General features: G+C 42.6%; 1 protein-coding gene across 6 annotated transcripts in view; it reads right to left on the reverse strand.

The window, feature by feature from the left end:
- Positions 1–207: 207 nt before the first annotated feature.
- Positions 208–20868, reverse strand: part of TMCO4 (transmembrane and coiled-coil domains 4) — an 89413-nt gene continuing 68752 nt past the window's right edge. For 5 of the 6 annotated variants that reach the window (XM_033922091.1, XM_033922090.1, XM_033922087.1 and 2 more), the window contains 2 exons: positions 18700–18817; positions 4558–7223 (listed from right to left, as the gene is read on the reverse strand). In XM_033922091.1, coding sequence (XP_033777982.1) covers positions 6792–7223; positions 18700–18817 — 550 coding nt within the window. In that variant the 3' untranslated portion in view covers positions 4558–6791. Of the gene's footprint in view, positions 736–4557; positions 7224–18699; positions 18818–20868 lie in introns of those variants that run through there. The other variant, XM_033922092.1, reaches the window with a different exon arrangement.

Below are 20868 nucleotides of genomic sequence, written 5' to 3' on the forward strand. Positions count from 1 at the left end.
ATCCCCGTGGGAGTCCCGTGGGCCAGGGGGCGTCCCCGTGGGAGTCCCGTGGGCCAGGGGGGGAACCCGCGGGATCCCCGCGGGACCCGCGGGATCCCCGCGATCCCCGTTCCCGTGCAGACCTCTAGTCCTCAGTATTCACAACTCGTATACAGGAACTTCCTGCTCCAAGAGTTGTTGATTTTATATATAACCCGAGAGGGTATTTAAATGTGAAACATCCTTGGATCTCTAATCAACTCAAAATAACGTGCAATATCTCTCGTTTATAATATTTATAAATAAATTGAATTAGAGTCCAATCTCCTGATGATGTCCCCGTCTGATAAAGCTGCAAATTGTCAATATGGTGAACAAAAAACTGTACTTTCCACAACGTGACAGAAAATCACCCTGCTGTACAGAGCTCCATTTCGGAGGACTAAACCTCCTTCTTCGGGAGCAATCACACCGTTCGGGATGGGTGAGTCGACTGTGAAGAGAGAATCTGAGGTTGAAAATGGCGCTCAGTACATATGCCACCAGGGACTACAAATTGGGATGTAGCTTTAAAACCAGGACTGGCCAAAAGTCTGTCTCGTGGAAGTGGGTAACTGCTATTATCATCCTCCGTCACTGCTCCGAGGTCTTGCCTTCCATGGCCATGGAGAATGCCCTTCTTAGAAAAGTTGCAGATTCCTCCTTCACCTGCTGTGACTCCATTCTTCTTAGAAACCTCTAGATGGCAGCCTATCACTATGGGGGAAGAGGCAAGATTATATTTACCCACTCGCACAGCACAGATAAGATCAGCGTGCTATCTCAGACAAAGACGCATGTTTAGTGTTTATCTGTGAACTTCCTGTTTTCTAATTTCTAATTTTTCTAATTTTATTCTTATATACCGCCATACCCAGCGAGTTCTAGGCGGTTTACATCAGTTAGATTAGGATCTGCATAGACACGCAGATTTACAACTATTTATCAGAATTACAACTTTGATCGAACTGGACAAAGGAAGTGGAAAGTAGGGAAAAAGGGATGGAAGTTTTGGAAGGATACCTGCCCCGGAGAAGGGGGTAAAGTTCTGCAAGGAATGTGTGTGAGACAGCATTACTGCTTTTCCTCTTAGCAGCCTGTGATGGTGAGTGGGGGAAGGGGCTACGAAAGGGAAGAGACACACGGAGAGGAGTCCGATGCCAGCTCTATGCACCAACAATATTCACCAAGACATTTACTCTTCCCTAAACAATATCATTTTGGAAAGCTGATTCCTATATAGAGAATTAGGAGATGGGGGAAGAATGCAAAGGTGCACAAGGAGAGTTAATGCCAAATGAAGCTGCCTAATGCAACCGAAAAACCACATAAAACGTGGTGGTGTGCATGCATCACTCAATGCCCTACTCATTGAGTAAAAGAACAAGTATTTCCAACAGGACAGTAATGAACACAGCACAGAAAAATGCAAACACAGAGTGTGGCGCAGAGGCTAAAGTTAGCACCACACTGCTCTTTGCGACCCTGGGAAAGTCACCTAATCCCCCCCATTGCCCCAGGTACATTAGATTGATTATGAGCCCACTGGGACAGACAGGGAATTTATGCTTGAGTACCTGAATAAATTCATGTAAACTGTCCTGAGCTCCCCGGGGAGAAGAGTATAGAAAACTGAACAAATAAATAGTAAATTGTACAATACGTGCAAATTGCAGTAGTGTTTAACGGACACTGAGTAACGTTCAGCAGCACAATCAATACAAGTACAGAGCAGAGAATGACATGGGGACAAATTTTTTCCCATCCCTGCGGGAACTCATTTTCCCGTCCCTGCCCCATTCCTGCAAGCTCCGTCTTCATCTGCAAAGCCTCAAACGCTTTAAAATCCTAAGTAGCAACATTCTAGAGCTCAGATTGTGATGTCATAATGCCTCATTCCACCAATGCCTAAGCTCCGCCCTCATCTGCGCAAGCCTCAAACGCTTTAAAATCCTAAGTAGCAACATTCTAGAGCTCAGATTGTGATGTCATAATGCACGTTCCACCAATGCTCCATCTTCATCTGCACAAGCCTCAAACCCTTTAAAATCCTACGTAGCAACATTCTAGAGCTCAGATTGTGATGTCATAATGCCTCATTCCACCAATGCCTAAGCTCCGCTCTCGTGAATCATAAGTGTTCGACGCTTGTGCGGTTAAGGCTGAGCTTACAGGAATGGGGATGGGGAAATTGAGTTCCTGCAAAGGCCCTCCTGATGCTTATTAGTTACACTGGAGGATTTTCTGCTAGATACAAACATTTTTTTACCTAAAGTGTTTACCGTCCCCTCTATTCTTTCAACAATTGTAGTTCTATCTTTTTACCTTTTTATGTCGTATATGATTTTATATTATCATTTTTAGTCTTTGATTTTAGATTGTAAGCCGCCCAGAAGGCTTTTGCCCTTGGTGTGGGATAGTAAGATTTGAATGAACTGGGTGATCGTGACAACCCTCAAAAGCAGTGCTTTGTATTAACCAGGGTGAAGGCTTCTGCAATGGGTTAAGAGCTGAACTGGGAAGTGATCTTTCCTGCCATAGAATCGGTACCATTTCCGTGTAAAGAATGTGGTTATTTTTGATGAACTGAGGCAGGCCTTCAAGGCCAAAACGTGGCTCGTATTGCGTCACTGTTGAAATGATAAAGTTGTTTTGTTCTCTGTATAGGCAGAGAATTTATTTTGGCCTTTTAGCTCCTGAATTCGGTCAGATTTTGAAGAGAGAGGACTGCAATCAGAAAGCCTAAAAGCATGCAGTTCATCTCAGGGGGGAAAACCACTGACATTTCTGCACCTTTGTAAATTTCAAAAGCAGTACACATTATCTGTTTTCTGCATTTCTTTAAATAAAAGCATATCGTGAATCCATTTTTGCCAACCAGCTCTTAAGAGGTCAATATTCACAAGCCGTCCTCTCAGATAAAATATCTATTTACCTGTCTGAAAATATCTGTGGTCCACAACATACATTGCTTGGATGGGTCTAAATTTGGGGAGGCACAGGGGAAAAGATGCTTCAAAAAGTGCCCCCTTGATGTGTTCAGACTCTGTGATGTTTATCAGACATACTTTTCTGTTCTGAGTATTAAAAAGAAAACCATGTCTGAGCTTTAAGCCATCCTGTGCTTCGTAGACTTTGTAGACAATATATTACTAAGCCATCTGGTGGTGGAAAACAAAATCTTTAATGCATTAAATCTGGGTTTCCCCTTCCCCCTCTCCAAAGACTTTTGCTCTATAAATCTATGAGTTGGTTTCTGAAATCGTGTTTTAGTATAAAGGTCACTCAGTCTGATAGCTCTGAGCCATGGCCTTTACTTAATTAAATAAATTTGGATGAAAATAATTTTAATATTAAGTGTTCTGTGTTAGTTCTTCCTAAACTGTTATTGGTTGCTTCAAATCTTCCTCTTTTTTTTCCCTTTTGTCTTCTTACTCAGGGGCTAATTTGGAAAGCCTAGCCACGCCATTACCATGGGTTGCGTATGATCTTTGATGGACAATCAATGCAGAGTAATGCTGTCCGAATCACCGATTCAAATCAATTCACTGATTCACTTCAGTGAATCGATTCATTTGACGAAAAAAATCGGATTCGCTAATTCAGTGGTCAACACTCTCCTGCCCCTGGTGAGACCCGGGCCTCCTAAAGCAGCAATGGCAATGCTCTTAACAGGAAAATTGCAGCCTGCCCCATCGAGGCCTTCCCTCTGTCACATCACTGATGATGCAGTACAGGAAAGTCCTGGCGGGGCAGGCTGCAAGCTGCCTGTTCACAGCGCTGCCTCTGCCAGCCAACCAGCACTGCTGCTGCTTTGGGAGGCCCAGAGGTACATCTCACAGTGGGAGGGAGCTCCTGCACAGGGGGATAGGAGGGAGGGATGGAAAACTACTGCACAGAAGGATGGGAAGGAAGGAGGGTGAGGGTGAGGAAAGTTGCTATACATGATGGGAATGAGGAGAGAGGAGAGTGGAGAAGAAGAAGGGAGAAATCCAATAAAGAGGTTGTGATAGGACAGAGTACACTAAGGGCTTCAAAGAAGGATTGGACAAATTCCTGAAGGATACAGGGATTGAGGGATACAGATAAAGGTAGGGGCAGCTTATGAAAAGGGTAAGGATAAAGGGGATCCATGGGTGTAGACAAGGATCCCCTTTAAGGTCATGGACCGCCGCAGGAGCGGACCGTTGGATGCGATGGACCTCTTGGTCTGACCCGGTGGAGGCAACTTCTTATGTTCTTAAAGCAGTGAAAGGGAAAAATCCTGCATCTGGTGAAAGGGAGGCATGCATGGAGAAGATAGAGGGAGAAGTGTTGGACACAGGGTGGAGGACAGGGAGAGATGGTGCATGGGGAGAGGGAAAGAAATGTTGCACATGATAACGGAGGGGAGGAAGGGAAAGATGCTGCATGGAGGGGAATAGAGAGGTTTGACCCAGGGCACAAGGCAGGGAAAGAGAGAGAGGTGGTAGACAGTGGAAAAGAAACAGAAATTTTGGATCTGGCAGTGGAAAGTAGAAAAAATAATGTTATTTTTTATTTTGTGATTACAATATGTTTATTTATTTAAAAAAATTCTTAACCACCTATACCTAGGCAGCTTACAAAAATAGTCATAATATTAAAGCATACATTCAATCACATACAATAATTTCTTCCATAAAACATGTATCTTGCCAGAGCTGGTGTTAGCAAGCATGAGCTAGGATCCAACAGCGTTAGCGTGGGGTTGGAGAGGGCAAAGAAGAGTGGGGTGGGTGAATAAACCCTCCCGGACATTTTGAAAAACAAACTAACTGCATGATCAGGTGGGAAGAGCAAATTGAATCAAAAAAGCAATTCAATAGGCTGAATCAAATCCAAAAAGTTTTCCCTGAATTGAGTAACACTAATGTAGAGAGAGATTGAGCATAGGAGTTAACTCATATGAAAGACATGGCTCTACATTGTATTAATCATGCAATATGCACTAGATTTTTAGATTGATTTTTCAAAGGGTATATAGCTTTCAAACAATTGATCATCAAAATAGCTGTTAATTGACATCCCTAGCCAGAGACCACACGATTTAAGCTAAGTATACGCTTAAAAGTTTTATATAAATAGCAAAAATCAACAGAAGCAAAGCTAAAACCATAATTAAAGGCATAACTAAGTTTAGTTGTAAAACTTGGATCCGATGACGATTTGACACGTAAAGCTTAGTGCAATGAATATATCGAGCTCTAAGTGGTGCCGCTGAGGATCCTGAAAAAGTGGATTCTAAAGGGGTTGTGGAACTTGTCTTTTCTTCTCGTCTTTTATTTATTGTAATTTCAGTCCTTGCCTTCACGGTTTTTGCCCTCGTGCTTCAGAGTTTCCCTGCGGGGACAGCTTCGACTGCGGGAGATCAAAGACCTTTGGGAAAAGTCTGCTTCTGGAGGGTTCCCTGCACATCAGATGAGGCTCAGGGAGCTTTCCCTTTGGAGATATAGCTCACCCCAGGTTTGTCCACTAGTGGTTCCATGGAGGCACACCTGGGATCAGGTCAGACTGCGTTCCTCCGCCAGGCGTTCTGTGCAGTGTGTCCAAGGGTGGTGGAGGTGCCTAGCCATGGACGTCAGGCCAGTGGGCAGTCAGAAGATTCAAAGTCCAGCTTTCCAGCAATTGGAGGATCTCTCTGTGAGCTGTTTCAGCTCTGTCTGCAGTGTTCAGCACATGTTTCTGTGAGTACAAACTGACAGCTTGAATCAGCAATTTTGGGGGGGTTGTTAAAAGGGGTTTTTAAGTTGTTTCCTTGCATGCCCTACCCCTCCACTTCCATCCCTAAAATCACCATTTTTTAAGGGTTCTTGTGGTTTCCCCAAGCTATATTTAGTTAAAATCAGCACCTGCGGCGGCCATCTTGGATTTTTCCCAATTTGAATTTAAAGGGTTTTTTTTTTGCACTTGTCAGCTTTGTTTTTGAAAGAAAACCACATAGATGGTCTTCCCAGGGCAGGAGGTGATGGATTCATACCTCATTTGCGGTGGATGGCTGTCTGATGCGCAGCCGTGTTTCACGTGTGCTGCGGCCTGCGAGGGGTGCGAGGCTTGCCTGGATTCAGTGCCTTCAACCTCCAAGGGGTGTGTGTGTGTGTGTGTGTGTGTGTGTCTTCTAGCGCCTTCTGTTCCGACTCTCGTGAAAATGGCATCGAGGGTCCTGGGTAGCGCGCAGGCAACGTTTCAACAGAACGCAAGTGCATCTAAGAATAAACCTCAGAAATCCTCCAAACATTATTGCACACATTATTCTAACGTATGAAGTTTCGCTGCTCCATAGACCTATGAGATGCTAGCTTCGACTGAGCTAGAAGGCCAGCAAAAAGCAAACAGCTGAGCTAAATTAATATCACAAGCACACTAAGCAATGCTGTCTTCTAAGCATAAAGCCTCCATATGAATGCCTAAATGATCATTAAGATGAGATTCAAATATATAGGATGTCTATTTCTTTAACTAAACAGTTTGTTCATACTGTTCCCCGAGCACTTTAGTTACTTGTTCTGTTTGTCTTTCCACATATACCTGGCCTTCAAAATTCGGCCACCTATCTGTAGTGTTGAGTTTCCAGGATATCTTGTATCTGGCTCTAATGACATCATAAGAATTCTTCAACCTTCTACCTCTTCTTTTGGCATTAACAGTCTTCTCCAGGTCACCAACATAACACTTTAATCTGACTTGCAGAACTATTAACGGTCAATGAAAGAGCAAAGCTTATTTAAGAACGTTCCAAGAAGGAAAAACCTCTGTTAAAGGCAATGTTCACTCTGAGGTATAGGATCTCCAGTGTCGGTCGAACCGAGAGCTTCCTGGTTTGTGATTATGTCTGAGGAGCAGGATGTTAGTACTTGCACACTACTGCATGGAGAAGTGACCGCTGAAGAGTCTTCTGGCGTAACTGCCTTCTGGATTCTGGTGCTCTCCGACTGGATGGATGATTCCGAGACCATAGTACTGGAAGACAGTCTCTCTTGGTTCCTTGGTACTGGTTCCCAGCACCAGTGATCGCAGTCCTCAGAAGCATTATCTGTCCCTATACAAGCGTCTTCTTCATTGGCTGAATCTTCTGCTGGTATCATAGATTTCTTAATGAAAGAACTCATATGGCACTCTTTGGTTTTAACGCCAACAACTTTCAGAAGCGTGTCCATTTGTTTCATATAATCCAGGTGACCTTTAACCTATAAAAGACAGACACAAATTTAAATCAAACTGTCATTGGAGAATCATAATTCAAGCTTGCAGGGTTCCTGTTATAAACCTCAGCGCATCTTAGACTAGAGCAGTAGTTCCTAATCTTTTTGTGGCTGTGACCCTACGATTATGGCCAAATAAAATTGCGTGAAACTCCTGGAGGTGCCGAACGATGATGTATGTATGGAACGTCTGCCTAGGTTGTGACCCAAAATGTGGGGTTTGTGATCCCATTTGGGGTCCCTATCCACATTTGGGAAAGTATGGGCTAGAGAGGACGGTTACAGCTTTCTGAAAAGAGTCAGCGTTGCCCTGTTTGTGACACGTTGGCTTCTATGGTACCCAGAAACTTCCCTGCTTAATCCATGATAATCATGTGGGACACAACGGAATCTAATGCTAGCAGCAAAGTATAAACATATGTCTGTTGTGGATCAGAACTAAGCAGATGTGGATATCAGTAAAATCAGCAACTACCACTTACAGTAACTAACCGAATCCCTCAGAGATTGAGCCACTTAGTACTACATAGATAGATGCTTCTTAGGATCAATATGGTTATGGAGATATGGGCACACCATCATTTTTTCAATGGACTCTCAAATATAGTAAAATGATAAGTTAGTGTGTTAGTCCACTTTTCAAGGTAATAAGTAGAAATAATACAAAACATACCCCTCCCACCTTTATTAAACCACAAAAGCGGTTATTAGCGCAGGGAGCCCGTGCTAATGTTCTGCGCTGCTCCTGACATTCATAGGAACTCAGTGAGCGTCAGGAGCAGCGCAGAGCATTAGCGCAGCTCCCTGCGCTAATAACCTCTATCGCGGTTTAGGAAAAGGGGGGGGGGGATAGGAAAGAAATTAAGACGATGCCCTTTTCATTGGACAATACTTTCTTCTTCAGATTGACACCCACTAGAAAGAAAACCCAGATCACATTATAAACCATCAAATTATGCCGCGTTGCCAGTCAGCCTTTCAGGTTTACATCATGATGATGGGAACTCCTCAGGCCCCGTCCCTTGGGAGGCAATTGTCCTGCGCGTGCGCACAATTGTCGGAGCACGCTTATCGAAGTGTAATTGTCATGCGCGGATTTGTCAGTGTGCCATTTGAACTTTCCTAAAATAGTCTTACGTTAAGTACAAACGTGCAGGCAGTGTGGCCACCTAGGGCACAGTGGATGGGATATCACGTGGGGTGCGTTTCTGGCTTGTCTAGCTGGCCTCCTTGCACCCTTTGTTCTGTGCTGGAGCACTCCATAGTAATATCTCACATTGACCGTTGCAACTCACTGTATCAGGGCATGACTCAAAAAGAAATTCAGAGACTACAAATTCTGCAAAATACAGCTGTTAAACTCATATACCACGCAAAAAAACGCGATGCACACTGGCTTCCCTTTTCCCACCTTATTACAGGTCAAGTTTTGCATCCTTTATATTAAAATCCCCAGCAAAATGTTGTTTATCACTCGGGGGGGGGGGGGGAATTTGTTCTCTTTTTTGAACCGAAGCAATTGTTGGACTTTATTGTGGCGAAAGAAAGAGGGTTGTAATGATAGGAACCCACAGATTACAATGAACTGGCTGCCAACTTTGTCCTCCAATGCTGTCCTCTTACCCTCCTTTTTTACGAACGCATAGCGCCAGCAGCGGCGGTAACTGCTCCGACGCTCATAGCAATTCTGTGAGCATCGGAGCAGTTACCACCACTGCTAAAACCCAAACTCTGCGTTCGTAAAAGAGGGGGTTATTTTTTAAAATTTCTTTGAATAATTTTTCCTTTCTTGGGACCTATAAGTTGTGGACCAAATAATTAATATCATTTCTTATAGTTGGTGAACTTTTTCACCATGTAATCAAGTGGGGGATAATATTTCTTAATCTGTATTCAAGTATTGCATGCTTGCCTTTATTTGAAAATTGATAAATTTTTAAAAAAGCAAAAGGGACATCCGCATGAATGGAGCAAATGCTGTTAAGTTATACATGTCCCGTCTTCATTTATACACTTGAACTTAATCCCAGCTCCATGGCTGCAGTAACTATGGGCGTTTAAATGTTCGGCACATCGATTCCAAGTTATGCGAATATTCTGCAACAGGTTCCTATGGTGTGGCCTCAGGGTGCTTAATTGAAGACGCCTATTTACAGAATCGCCTCCTAAGTACATTTTCAAAAATTCATCTGAATTTCACAGGGTATCATCTCCATATTCTGAAGTTAATAGTAATGTTGGAAGAGGTTCATACAAAGACAAAGACCTTATCTAGTAAGCAGAGTAATCTGACACAAGCGCGCTCTAAAGCGACAGTCTCATTTGGGTCGCCACTTGAGCAGAAAAACAAGATGGAGTCATTAATACCTCTAGGTATGTATTATGTATATTTCCTCTATGATCCTGCCCCACCTAACACCTCACACAAATAGTGAATTCCCCTTTTCCTAAGCTATATATCGGTTTCCTGGTCTTTTGTTATCATCCTGACTTTCTCAAAGTTTTAAATGTGTTTGCATGTATATAAGACCCTCTGATCAGGACTAGGAAGGTCTCTGTCACGCCCTGCTAATACTGCTGTGTATTTTGCTTCACTAGGCAAGAATTACCTGGAGAAGAAGGTTTGTGTGTAAGGTATTCAGTTTTAACATATACAAGTTTCTAAGTTTGATTAAAATTTGATACATGGCACACAAGGAATCCAGCAAGGCTAAAGTTCTCTTGCCCTATCCCCCTCTTGTTTTCCCATCCCTTAAGTTCTCTCAACTTGTACTTCACTAATCTTTTGTAAACCGCATAGAACTTAACGGTACTGCGGTATATAAACTGTTATTATTATTATTAAAGTTGTCCAATTAGAAAGGAATCGGTTCTGGCCCTAGTGCAGTTCCTAAACCGCCCTACAATTTAAAGAACAAAATACTTGCCCATTTCACTGTGCACAAGGATTCCAATAAGCACAGTTCTTGATGATGAAATCTATTATTGCTAAAATACGAAAAGTCAACTGCATCCATCAAAATGGACACTTGGCCTTGTAAGCTAATGAGTCAATAAATCTCCCACCAGCCTCTGTGGCATTTCTGATCTGCAGAGGATCAGCAGCTGGGCGGACAGTCATGTTTTTAATTCTCCGTTTTACCCCTCATCCTATTCTCTGAGAGTGTTTTGTGATGAGCACAACAGGGACCTTGCTGATAATACAGAGATGATGAAGGTCGATGAATGAATAGAAGTAGTGAACATGGAGAAGGATGCCTGGATAAAAAGAATCTCTTTTGTTAAATGTACATTTTCAGTTTTAAACATGACATGGTCTGTAACACTTTAAACGGAACTTTTTAAAGCACTTAAAGGGGATAATCGTCTTTTGTTGGGTCATCAATTCACATGCGAACCACTCTTGCATGAACAGAAAAAACCCTGCTCATAAACACCATTTTAATTGAGTTGGTTGGTGGGTCCTCCCCACCTCTGCCTTTTCTCCTTCACAGCAATCAGCTCTGCCCCTTCCCTACACCAGAGTCAGTGTAAACAATACGCAGGACAAGGCGGTTGACTAGAGCAGCAGCTTCTGGGAGGTGCCTGCATTCAAAGCAAAAGATCAGGTCCTGACAGGCACATAAAGGGATTGATGCAAAAAGCTGTGTGTTAGAGCTGCTGATTGTATAGCTTCTAACATGAGTTTTCTGCACATATTTGCACCATGATGCAGCAATAAATGAGCCTGCAAATTACTGATCTGTTAAAAAGTGTGCACTGCCAGAAAAAAATATGCACACTGCAGTAATCTACATCTCACTCATTGTAAAATGGCCTCCCCTTCTCTCGGTGCACTGACAAGAAGGAAGATATTTTGAAAAGCAAGGAGCCACCTCAAGAAAACTCCTCTGATGCCTCCCTCCCTCCCTCCCTCCCATTAACTGCCCTGACATTCCAGTCACCCCCAACTGTCACCCGCCGACCTCTCAGACTCCATTCATGTACCTTTAAGAAAAGGTAGGGATGGGCTCTGCGATCGACTCACGTTGCCTTCCTGAGCCACCGGTCGATCGCGATCGACGTGTTGGGCACCCCTGCTCTAACCACTCCATTTATGGTGAAAAGTGTGAGTCCACCAAAATCCTATTATACTGCCATATAAGTGCCACCTGCATCCATAAGGCCTATTGAGGTGGTAGACAGGTGGGTATAGTAGGTTTTGAGGGAGGTCTGGAGGGATCACCATAAATTATAAGGGGGTTATGGTGAGATGTATATCTGGCACCCTTTATGTGAAGTTTCCATTGCTCTATTGGGATGTCTATGTGGCCAGTCCATTACAATGCTGGCCCCTCCCATGTTTAAATGGTACCTAGTTAGATGTTTTCAAATTGGATGTTTCTGTGGCCTCACACTTTTCACCATACATGTACAGTAGTAGTTAGAGTGTCTTATAAGCCTGGCTCCTCCTCTCTATGGTTCACTAGCCCACCCAATAGGCTACTAAGACACCTGTGTAATGCTCTACTAGGGTTTCACATACCAGATGCTGCTGTTCTAAAGACAAGTGTGTACTTTTTCATTCAGAGCTTTGTGGGGTGGGAGGGAGTGTGTGACCACTGGGGTTGTGTATGTGTGTGTGGGGGTCATTATTAAATCCCTTCAGTGGTCATCTGATATGCCATCAGAAAATACAGGAATTGCTCTGGCAAATAACAGTCCATGCTTTAATAAAAATATATAGCCCCACATTATTTATTTAAATATACTTTAAAAACAAGTACTCAGATAATTTAACCATTATTTTCTTAAGGCAAGGGCACTACAGCCGGTCTCTTAGCTCTTTATATCTGTGTATACATCAACAAACACATTAGAAAAGGATAGATTTTGTATTATTGTGAAGATTTTCAAGTGCTCAGCAGAGCTAGGTAAAATAATCCTTCTATGCAATTATTCTCGAGTGCAAAGCTTGACTAAAAGGTCACTCTTGTCAGATAAGTGCTAATGGAGTGATATTACACCCATGCGCGGTACATGGAGATTCAGAGACACGGGTACACGTTCTCCATAGAAACACAGGAGAAAACGAGAAGCCTGCTGTCAGAAGATCAGAGGGGTCAACCTTGCTTCATCCTTTTCCTTTAATTGAGGGCCATAAAGATGGAATTGTTTAAAAAAAAAAGGATTTAGAAATAATTAGGTTTGAAGATATTTTCAGCTCTTAAGTTCCAACAAAGTACAGTTCTGAGCTCGTTATTCAATTAATATGTGGTGAAAGAAGTTGGCTTGTTGTTAGTTGCCATCAGCTCGTGCTCGAATCCTAGCGACTTGATGAATTGCGGATCTAAAAAGAGATCGGTTCCGTGCTAGTCCGGAAAGGTCCTCCAGGGTCATCCCCATGGTTATTTTCAACGTCTCCAGCCATCTGATTGTAGGTCGCCCTCTTTGTCTGGTTCCTTCGATCTTCCCAAACATGATGTCCTTCTCCAGTGTGATCATTTGGGCTTTCGAGTGACTTAGCCAGTTTGATCTCCTAAAAGTCCACAAGCCATTATTAAGATTGACTTGAGAAAATCCACTGCTTATTTGTAGGATAAGCAGCATAAAATCTGTTTTATTCTTTTGGGATCTTACCAAGTACTTGTGACCTGGATTGGAACAGGATACTGGGCTTGATGAACTCCAACTCTTATGTTAATAGTAACCTATATGGTGGGTATGTGCATAAGTTACACCTGTTTTCTAAGGGAAAATTATCCCCCAGAGAGTACTTGCACACATTTAGTAAGCACATCTTTCTTGGTTTGCTTTTCACACATGTGTATGTCTAATATTTTATGAAATATATGTGTAAGTGCTAACTTCCCAAGTCACCCTTGGGAATGTCTCTGCTTGGGCCAGATAAATACAAGTTTCACCAATGGAAACGCTCTTTAAAATGACCCTCTAAATCTTCAGAACAAAAATAAAGTCTGTCTTTAATCAATTAGGCGAGAGAAGCACAACTGCCAAGTTCCACTAGAGATTATCTGGAACATTACTGATTTATGTACAGACCTGGACTGTTTCACAGCACTAGGGAACACATTAAAATGTCTGGTTTTATTATTTACAGTAAGTATGCCTCAACTTTTGTCACAAGAATCTGTTTGCTGGAACGGGGATCGGAATTTTCCCTTTCTTTGATCCAACAGTTTCCTCTTGCTCTTCCAAGTCATACAGTAACATCAGATCTGGTACCTTGAATCCTCATTCACAACTATCTGGGAATTGTTCCCTTCCAATCTTCTTTTAGTTTAGTAACTGCTGTAAAAGTTCTGGGCTGGGACCATGCACAATGGCTTCTTTTAGATCCTTCTAATCATGGATCCCTACCCTAATCTGGCCACCAGAAAGGAAAATCTATAACAAGTCACTTTCATGTATGCATCTACCATGTGCCTAAATATTCATAATACTGACATTAAGATGCTTAAGTGGTATTCTTCAAACAGGCACGCCAACGCAATAATGTGTATTTGTAAGGGGACATGCACATGGATGGAGTGTGAGGTGGGAGCATAGACAGCAAGACAAGTGGAAATGTCTTATACAGACTGGTGGACTCAAATGTATTTCAAAACTGTCCTTTTATTCATCCGAAAATAACTCAATGACTCGACATGTACATGTTTCGGCCCAGATGGCCTGCCTCAGGAGTCTTAAAAATCTCGTGGTTTAGGTGAATTAATTGGTCCACACACGCACATACACTCAAATAGTGGATGCGGAACTATGGATGATTTGAGCCTCTGAAGGAAATACTAGAGCCAAGTCAATTTTGTCTATGGTGCATAGATAGGGTAGACATTTAGGGGCAACTTGTATGCCAGGTATAAATGAGGATGCCTACATGTACACTTTTGGCGCCCAAGTGTCCAAGAAGATTAGGTCTCATTCATGTTAGTGGGGCATATTTATGTTTCTTGTTACTACTAATCCAACATGTAGGCCAAAGCAGTGTTGCAATTTAACCACTGATAATACCTTTGGAATCCGGGATAAGGTGCTGAACTGGTTCCGTGGCTTCCTTATATCCCGCACCTATCAGGTTCGTTTTAATTATGAGCTTTCCGACACCTGGAGCAATCCATCCGGTGTGCCACAAGGCTCTCCACTATCCCCATTGCTCTTCAACATCTACATGTCCTCACTGGGCACGAAGCTAACCCAGCTGGGGATAAAACTATTTCGTTATGCAGATGATTTTATGATTATCATCCCATTCACCAATTCTGTCTCCGAAACTATTCCCAAAGCTTCAGAAGCCATAAACATGATGGAACAATGGATGAAAACTTTAGGCTCAAACTTACTTCAGATAAAACGACTTTTTTCATTGCTTCACCACATCCACTTGACATTAAATCACCCCTCTGTATCAATAACCTTAGTTACCCTATCCAGCCCTCCATAAAAATACTAGGAGTAACTCTGGATCAATGCCTAACCATGAAAGACCAAGTAGACTCCTTAATCAGAAAGGGATTTTTCACTCTCTGGAAACTCAGATCCCTTAAAGCTTATTTTGTTACATCGGTTTTTAGAATCCTAGTCCAATCCCTCGTACTAAGCCTGCTTGACTACTGTAACATCGCCTATTTGGCAATTTCCCAAAAAAATATGCGACGCCTACAACTGTTGCAGAATGCGGCAGTTAGACTAATCTTTGGACTAAAGAAATTTGACCACGTGACACCCTACTACCGGCAGCTACATTGGCTGCCGATGAAGGCACGCGTAAAGTTCAAATTTGCCTGTTTCTGCTTTAAAGCATTACACGGACTTGCCCCCAAATACATTAGTGATCTTTTCTCCTTCTCAACCAACAGACACAAGAGAAGTTCACATTCCAACTTCGTTTCCCCCCCAGTGACAGGTTGCAAACTGAAAAAACACCATGAATTCCTTCTCTCACACCAAGCAGCATCATGGGGTAAAGACCTAGAACAATTACTTTCACCCTCTACTTATGAGGTATTTAGGAAACGTCTAAAAACACACCTGTTCCTAAAACATCTGGACAACTGATCCACTTATCTCTTTCCCCTCAATAGCGACCTACTGTCCTTTTGATCACTTTTCTCCTCAACAATGAATTTCCTGTCTAATTACTTCTCTTTCTTCTTTCCCTCTTGAAGTCAGTCAATTTGTACCTTTGCTTAATCTTTTGTTAACCGCATAGAACTTCACGGTATTGCGGTATATAAGCTGTTATTATTATTATTATTATCTATCTTTACCTTGGCTTCCCTACAGCTAACAATATTCTGTATTTATCCCATGTTTTTAAAACAATTCTGATATTCTTTTGGTCAGGAAATATTTCTGTATGTTGTTCCTGGATCTTTTCACTTTTATATCATGGCATTCTCGTTGCAATTCAGGTCATATTCTAATGTAGCAGCTAATAATTATATAAAAATTGGTGACGGTTATAATCTTGTGAACCCCATTTTGGTGATTGTTGAATCCAGCATCTGAAGAGTGAAAAAGACCACTTTAAAGATAAGATCACGCATTTATTAAAGTTCGGCAGAACAATACAATTAACAGCAGACAAGAAAAGAAATTAACAATTAATTTAACAATTAAATTAACAATTAACAGCAGACAAGAAAAGAAATAGCATTACCATAAGGAAGATACAACAATCAATTGAACAATAAAAGACAACTTTAAGATAAGTCACATATTTATATTTATATAAAAGAATTTGGAAAAAGTTTATTATAACTAAAGTTAATTATAACTAAAGAAAAAAGATATAATAATGAAAACTGAGCTGAGGAAGAAGCGAAGCGGTGTTTGTTCTAACAAAAAGCTCTAGATTAGAGTGCCACTTCTGTTGGCTTTGTATTAAAAAAAAACCCAATAGAATGAAAAAAGAAATAAAGGAAAAAAATCTATTTTGATATAATTGTTAGCTGCTACATTAGAATGTGGCCTGGTTTGATATAGTTCAGAATGAATCAGTAAAAAAGCAGTTTGTGGGGAGGGTGTGGAGCAGAGGTTACAACTACAGCCTCAGTACCCTGAGGCTGTGGGTTCAGATCCCACGCTGCTCCTTGTGACCCTGGGCAAGTCACTTTTATTTATTTATTTATTCGATTTTTTTTTAGCCCGTCCTCCCAAAAGAGCCCAGAAAGGGTTACAATGAATATATTGGTGCATTAAAATGATAATCCCAATACCTTTCTCAAAAATGCACATTCAAGATTATTGGTCCGGAGCCCTGACGCAGCTCGTGGGCGAAACGGCAGCTAGCTTGACGTTGGCGAAAGAACTGGTGGGGATGCAGTAACATTTAAAGATCACTAGTGATTTACCCTGCCCTGCCTGCCTAGTGATTTACCCTGCCCTGCCCTGCCCTCCGAAATCACCCCCACAGCAACAGAAGCACTAAACCTGATGGAACAATGGACCACAGAATTCAAACTCAAGCTCAATTCAGATAAAACTAAATTCTTTATAGCCTCGCCACACCCACATAACACGACAGAATCACTACGCATTAACAAACTCAATTACCCTATTCAACCAACAATGAAGGTTCTAGGGGTAATACTGGACCAAGGTCTAACTATGAAAGACCATGTAGACTCCCTAGTCAGAAAAGGATTTTTTACCCTCTGGAAACTTAGGTCCATTAGAGCATACTTCGACACCACAGCATTCAGAATTCTGGTACAATCCCTAATACTAAGCCACCTTGATTATTGCAACATTACCCATCTGGCAATCTCTCGGAAGCAAATGCAGAGACTACAACTTATACAAAATGCAGCAGTCAGGTTGATCTTCGGGTTGAAGAAGTCCGATCACATAACCCCTTCCTACCGACTCCTGCACTGGCTGCCAATGGAGGCTCGCACGAAGTTCAAGCTAGGATGTCTCTGCTTTAAGGTATTATCAGGTCTAGCCCCTAAATATATAATAGACCTCTTCTCATTCCCAACTAACAGACATGAGAGAAGCACACACCTGAAATTTGTTTCCCCACCGGCTAGAGGATGCAGATATAAGAGACATCATCAACAACTTTTATCGTACCAAGCAGCCTTATGGGGCAAAGACCTAGGAAAACTCATCACACACTCAAACAACTATAGCGAATTTAGGAGACACCTAAAAACATACCTGTTCTTGAATTACATAGGTAACGAACAAGGACAATAGCCCCCTTCGTAATTCCACCCATAACTGATCTTGCAAACTGTTAACCTCTAATCTCTAAACTATGAATGTCCCAATCAATTAATGAAACTTTTCTAACTCATTGTAAATAGCACGGAACTTCCCGGTCCGGCAGTATATAAACTGTTGTTATTATTAATGTTGTTAATATCAGATGGTCACTGTTATACTCTGTAATTCGCTGACTGTACAGTTTCACCTCACTGTAAACCGCCTAGAAGTCGCAAGATTGTTGGCGGTATATAAGAATAAAGTTATTATTATAAAGTTATTATTAAAGCTAAGTTTTTTTGATTTCCTTGTTTTTGACTTTTGTGAATTGCAGAAAACTTGATTCGGTAGGGCAGGAGGGGGGGGGATCAAGAGCCGGTGAGGATTTATTCCCTTTCTAGTGCGTTTGTCAAAGTCTTGCAACGCATGGGGATCTGAGGCTCTCCCCTTAGGAGACAATTCATGTGGTTTAAAGTATTGACAGCGGGCTGACGTTTTTCAATGTTCTGTGCAAACTTTAATTACTTTAAAAACATTTTTGAGAAAGGTATTGGGGTTGGAATTTGATTGCTCTTTCTCATTCCTGTATACATTTTTGGTGATACAAGTCACTTAATCCCCCCTTGTCCCAGGTACATTAGATAGATTGTGAGCCTACCAGGACAGACTGGGAAAATGCTTGAGTACCTGAATAAATTAATGTAAACCATTCTGAGTTCCCCTGGGAAAATGGTATAGAAAATTGAATAAATAAATAGTGTGAAAAGTTTCAGCCTCTGATAGCTGGTATTGTGACATCATAATGCCTCATTCCACCAATGCCTAAGAGCCAACCTCATCAGTGATGTCACAATGGCTTGATTGTCCTATACTCAGCTCACTTTTACTACATTCTGATTTCTAGAGTGGCTCAGTGGTTAAAGCTACAGCCTCAGTACCATGAGGTTGTAGGTTCAAATCCCATGCTGTTCCTTGTGACCCTGGGCAAGTCACTTAATCCCCCCATTGCTCCAGGTATATTAAATAGAGTGTGAGCCCACCAGGACAGACAGGGAAAAATGCTTCAGTACCTGAATGTAAACCACTTAAATAAAAAATAATTGAACTTTTGTGACCAGTTCTTTGCAATGACAGCTCCAATGTAGCTCTTCTTGGGATAAGCCAGAACTCAAAAGTCAGCATGGTTGTGTTTCCAATAAGTAAAACCATTAATGTGTACAGTAAAGATAAGCTAAGAAATGTCACTTACTACTGATGAGAGGTCCACGTTCACCATCCTCCTATCATCCAAATTCACAGGTTGCAGACCTGCCACATTAAGTTTCACGGAGGAGCTGCGATACACAAAACTCAGCAGCCAGTCTCCCCTGAAAGTAAGAAGACAAGAAAATGATGACACATCAAAAGGAAAGAGAAAGAAAAGCACCCAGGGCCTTCAGGTCCAGGCACACATGCGCTAGATTGTGGAGCGATGAAGTAGCTGTTCGGCTTCAGATTATGTTTGCAGTAACCGACCCCTGATGCAGGCAGATTTGCCGAAACATAGCCCATGTCAGGTCTCGATAAATTAAGATGACTGCCTGGACTTGGTGGCTTTTCTTTTCCCTTTGTGTGGTCTGTACTTTGGTTCCCTCTCTGTCTTACTACATCAGAAGGAAAACCACGCAAATGCTGATATTGTCCTTTATTTTGAGCCTTAAAATCAAAGTTGGGAAGATTATTTGATGTAGGAAAAGGAGGGTAAGAGATTATAACTTTTTTTAAAAAAAAGCTCATATTAGCAGAAGAGGTCAATATGGTCCATTACACTGGACGTTAATTGGACTTGGTAAGAGCGATTCTATAAATGTTAGGCACTTTGTTCAAAACGCCTGTCTAAACGTGGGCATGGTTAGGGGCGGATCATGGGCATTTCTTTGAGTTTTGCATATGATTATAGAATAAGGGCCAATGTGCACCTAACTTAGAAGACATTTAGGCCAAGAAAGCCCTGGCTTAAATACAGCATGTCTAAAAGTTAGGACACCTAGCAACCTCTAAGTCAGGGCTGCCCAAGTCCGGTCTAGAGAGTAGTGCGGGGACAGAAATCCCACCCATCCCCGCCAGGATCCTCTCCGTCCCTGCCCGTCCCTGCCAGGATCCTCTCCATCCCTGCCCATCCCTGCCAGGATCCTCTCCATCCCCACCCATCCCTGTCAGGATCCTCTCTGTCCCCACCTGTCCCCGTCAGGATCCTCTCCGTCCCCACCCATCCCCGCCAGGATCCTCTCCATCCCCGCCAGGATCCTCTCCGTCCCTGCCAGGATCCTCTCCGTCCCCACCCGTCCCCGCCTGGATCCTCTCCGTCCCTGCCCGTCCCTGCCAGAATCCTCTCCGTCCCCACCCATCCCCGTCAGGATCCTCTCCGTCCCTGCCAGGATCCTCTCTGTCCCCGCCAGGATCCTCTCTGTCACCACCAGGATCCTCTCCGTCCCCACTCATCCTCGCAAGGAATTACCTCCATCCCCGCCCGTCCCCATAAAAAGCAGCAATTACTTCTAACAGGATCATCAATTCCACAGTTTCTTTTGTGTTTGCGCTGCTGTTTTCCTTGTGGAATCTCTTTTTTTGTTTTCTGTTCAGGTAATTAACTTATAAACACCCTCTTTTACTAAGGCTGATGTTATACTAAGGCATTATATTATATGGATGACCCTGTTTCCAATGCCTTCCATCCCCGTGGGCTAGAGGGGGGTCCCCGTTGGAGTCCCGTGGGCCAGAGGGGGGTCCCCGTGGGAGTCCCATGGGTTAGGGGGGATCCCCGCGGGATTCCCGCGATCCCCATTCCCGTGCAGACCTCTAGTCCGGTCCTCGAGATCTACTAGCAGGCCAGGTTTTCAGGATATCCACAATGAATATGCATGAGAGAGAGATTTTCATACCAAGAAGGCAGTGCAGGCAAATCCTGGCCTGCCGGTAGATCTCAAGGACCGGACTTGGGCAGCCGTGCTCTAAGTGGTGAATCATGCCAGTTTTTTAAGTGACATTTTTTAGCCCCACTAAGCTGAAAAGAAGCGGTTGCCAGAAGCTGCATCCATTTAAAAGAACAGTTCCAAGATTACATGGCAGAAATCAGGCCCGAATGACAGCTGCGCTGCTAAGCTCAATCCAACTCCCTGGCACATAAAAAGCCAAAAGAACAGGCTTCATAAGTACAAGTCGTTCTAGCAGAAAACACTAAAAATGGCGGGCAGACTCCAATAATTTTAGACATAACCAGAATGTAAGGAAGACAGTGGAAAGGTGAGAGGAAGAACTGAATCTCATTGGACTAACAGGAGACAAGAGGAAGTGTTCCAACAACTGGAGTTATGCAGATTTGGGACTTTTTCTCATGTTCACAAAAAAGATGTAATACAATATTTTCCTACTATTCTTT

This window comes from Geotrypetes seraphini, chromosome 15 (assembly GCF_902459505.1).
Source record: "Geotrypetes seraphini chromosome 15, aGeoSer1.1, whole genome shotgun sequence".
Taxonomy (NCBI): domain Eukaryota; kingdom Metazoa; phylum Chordata; class Amphibia; order Gymnophiona; family Dermophiidae; genus Geotrypetes; species Geotrypetes seraphini.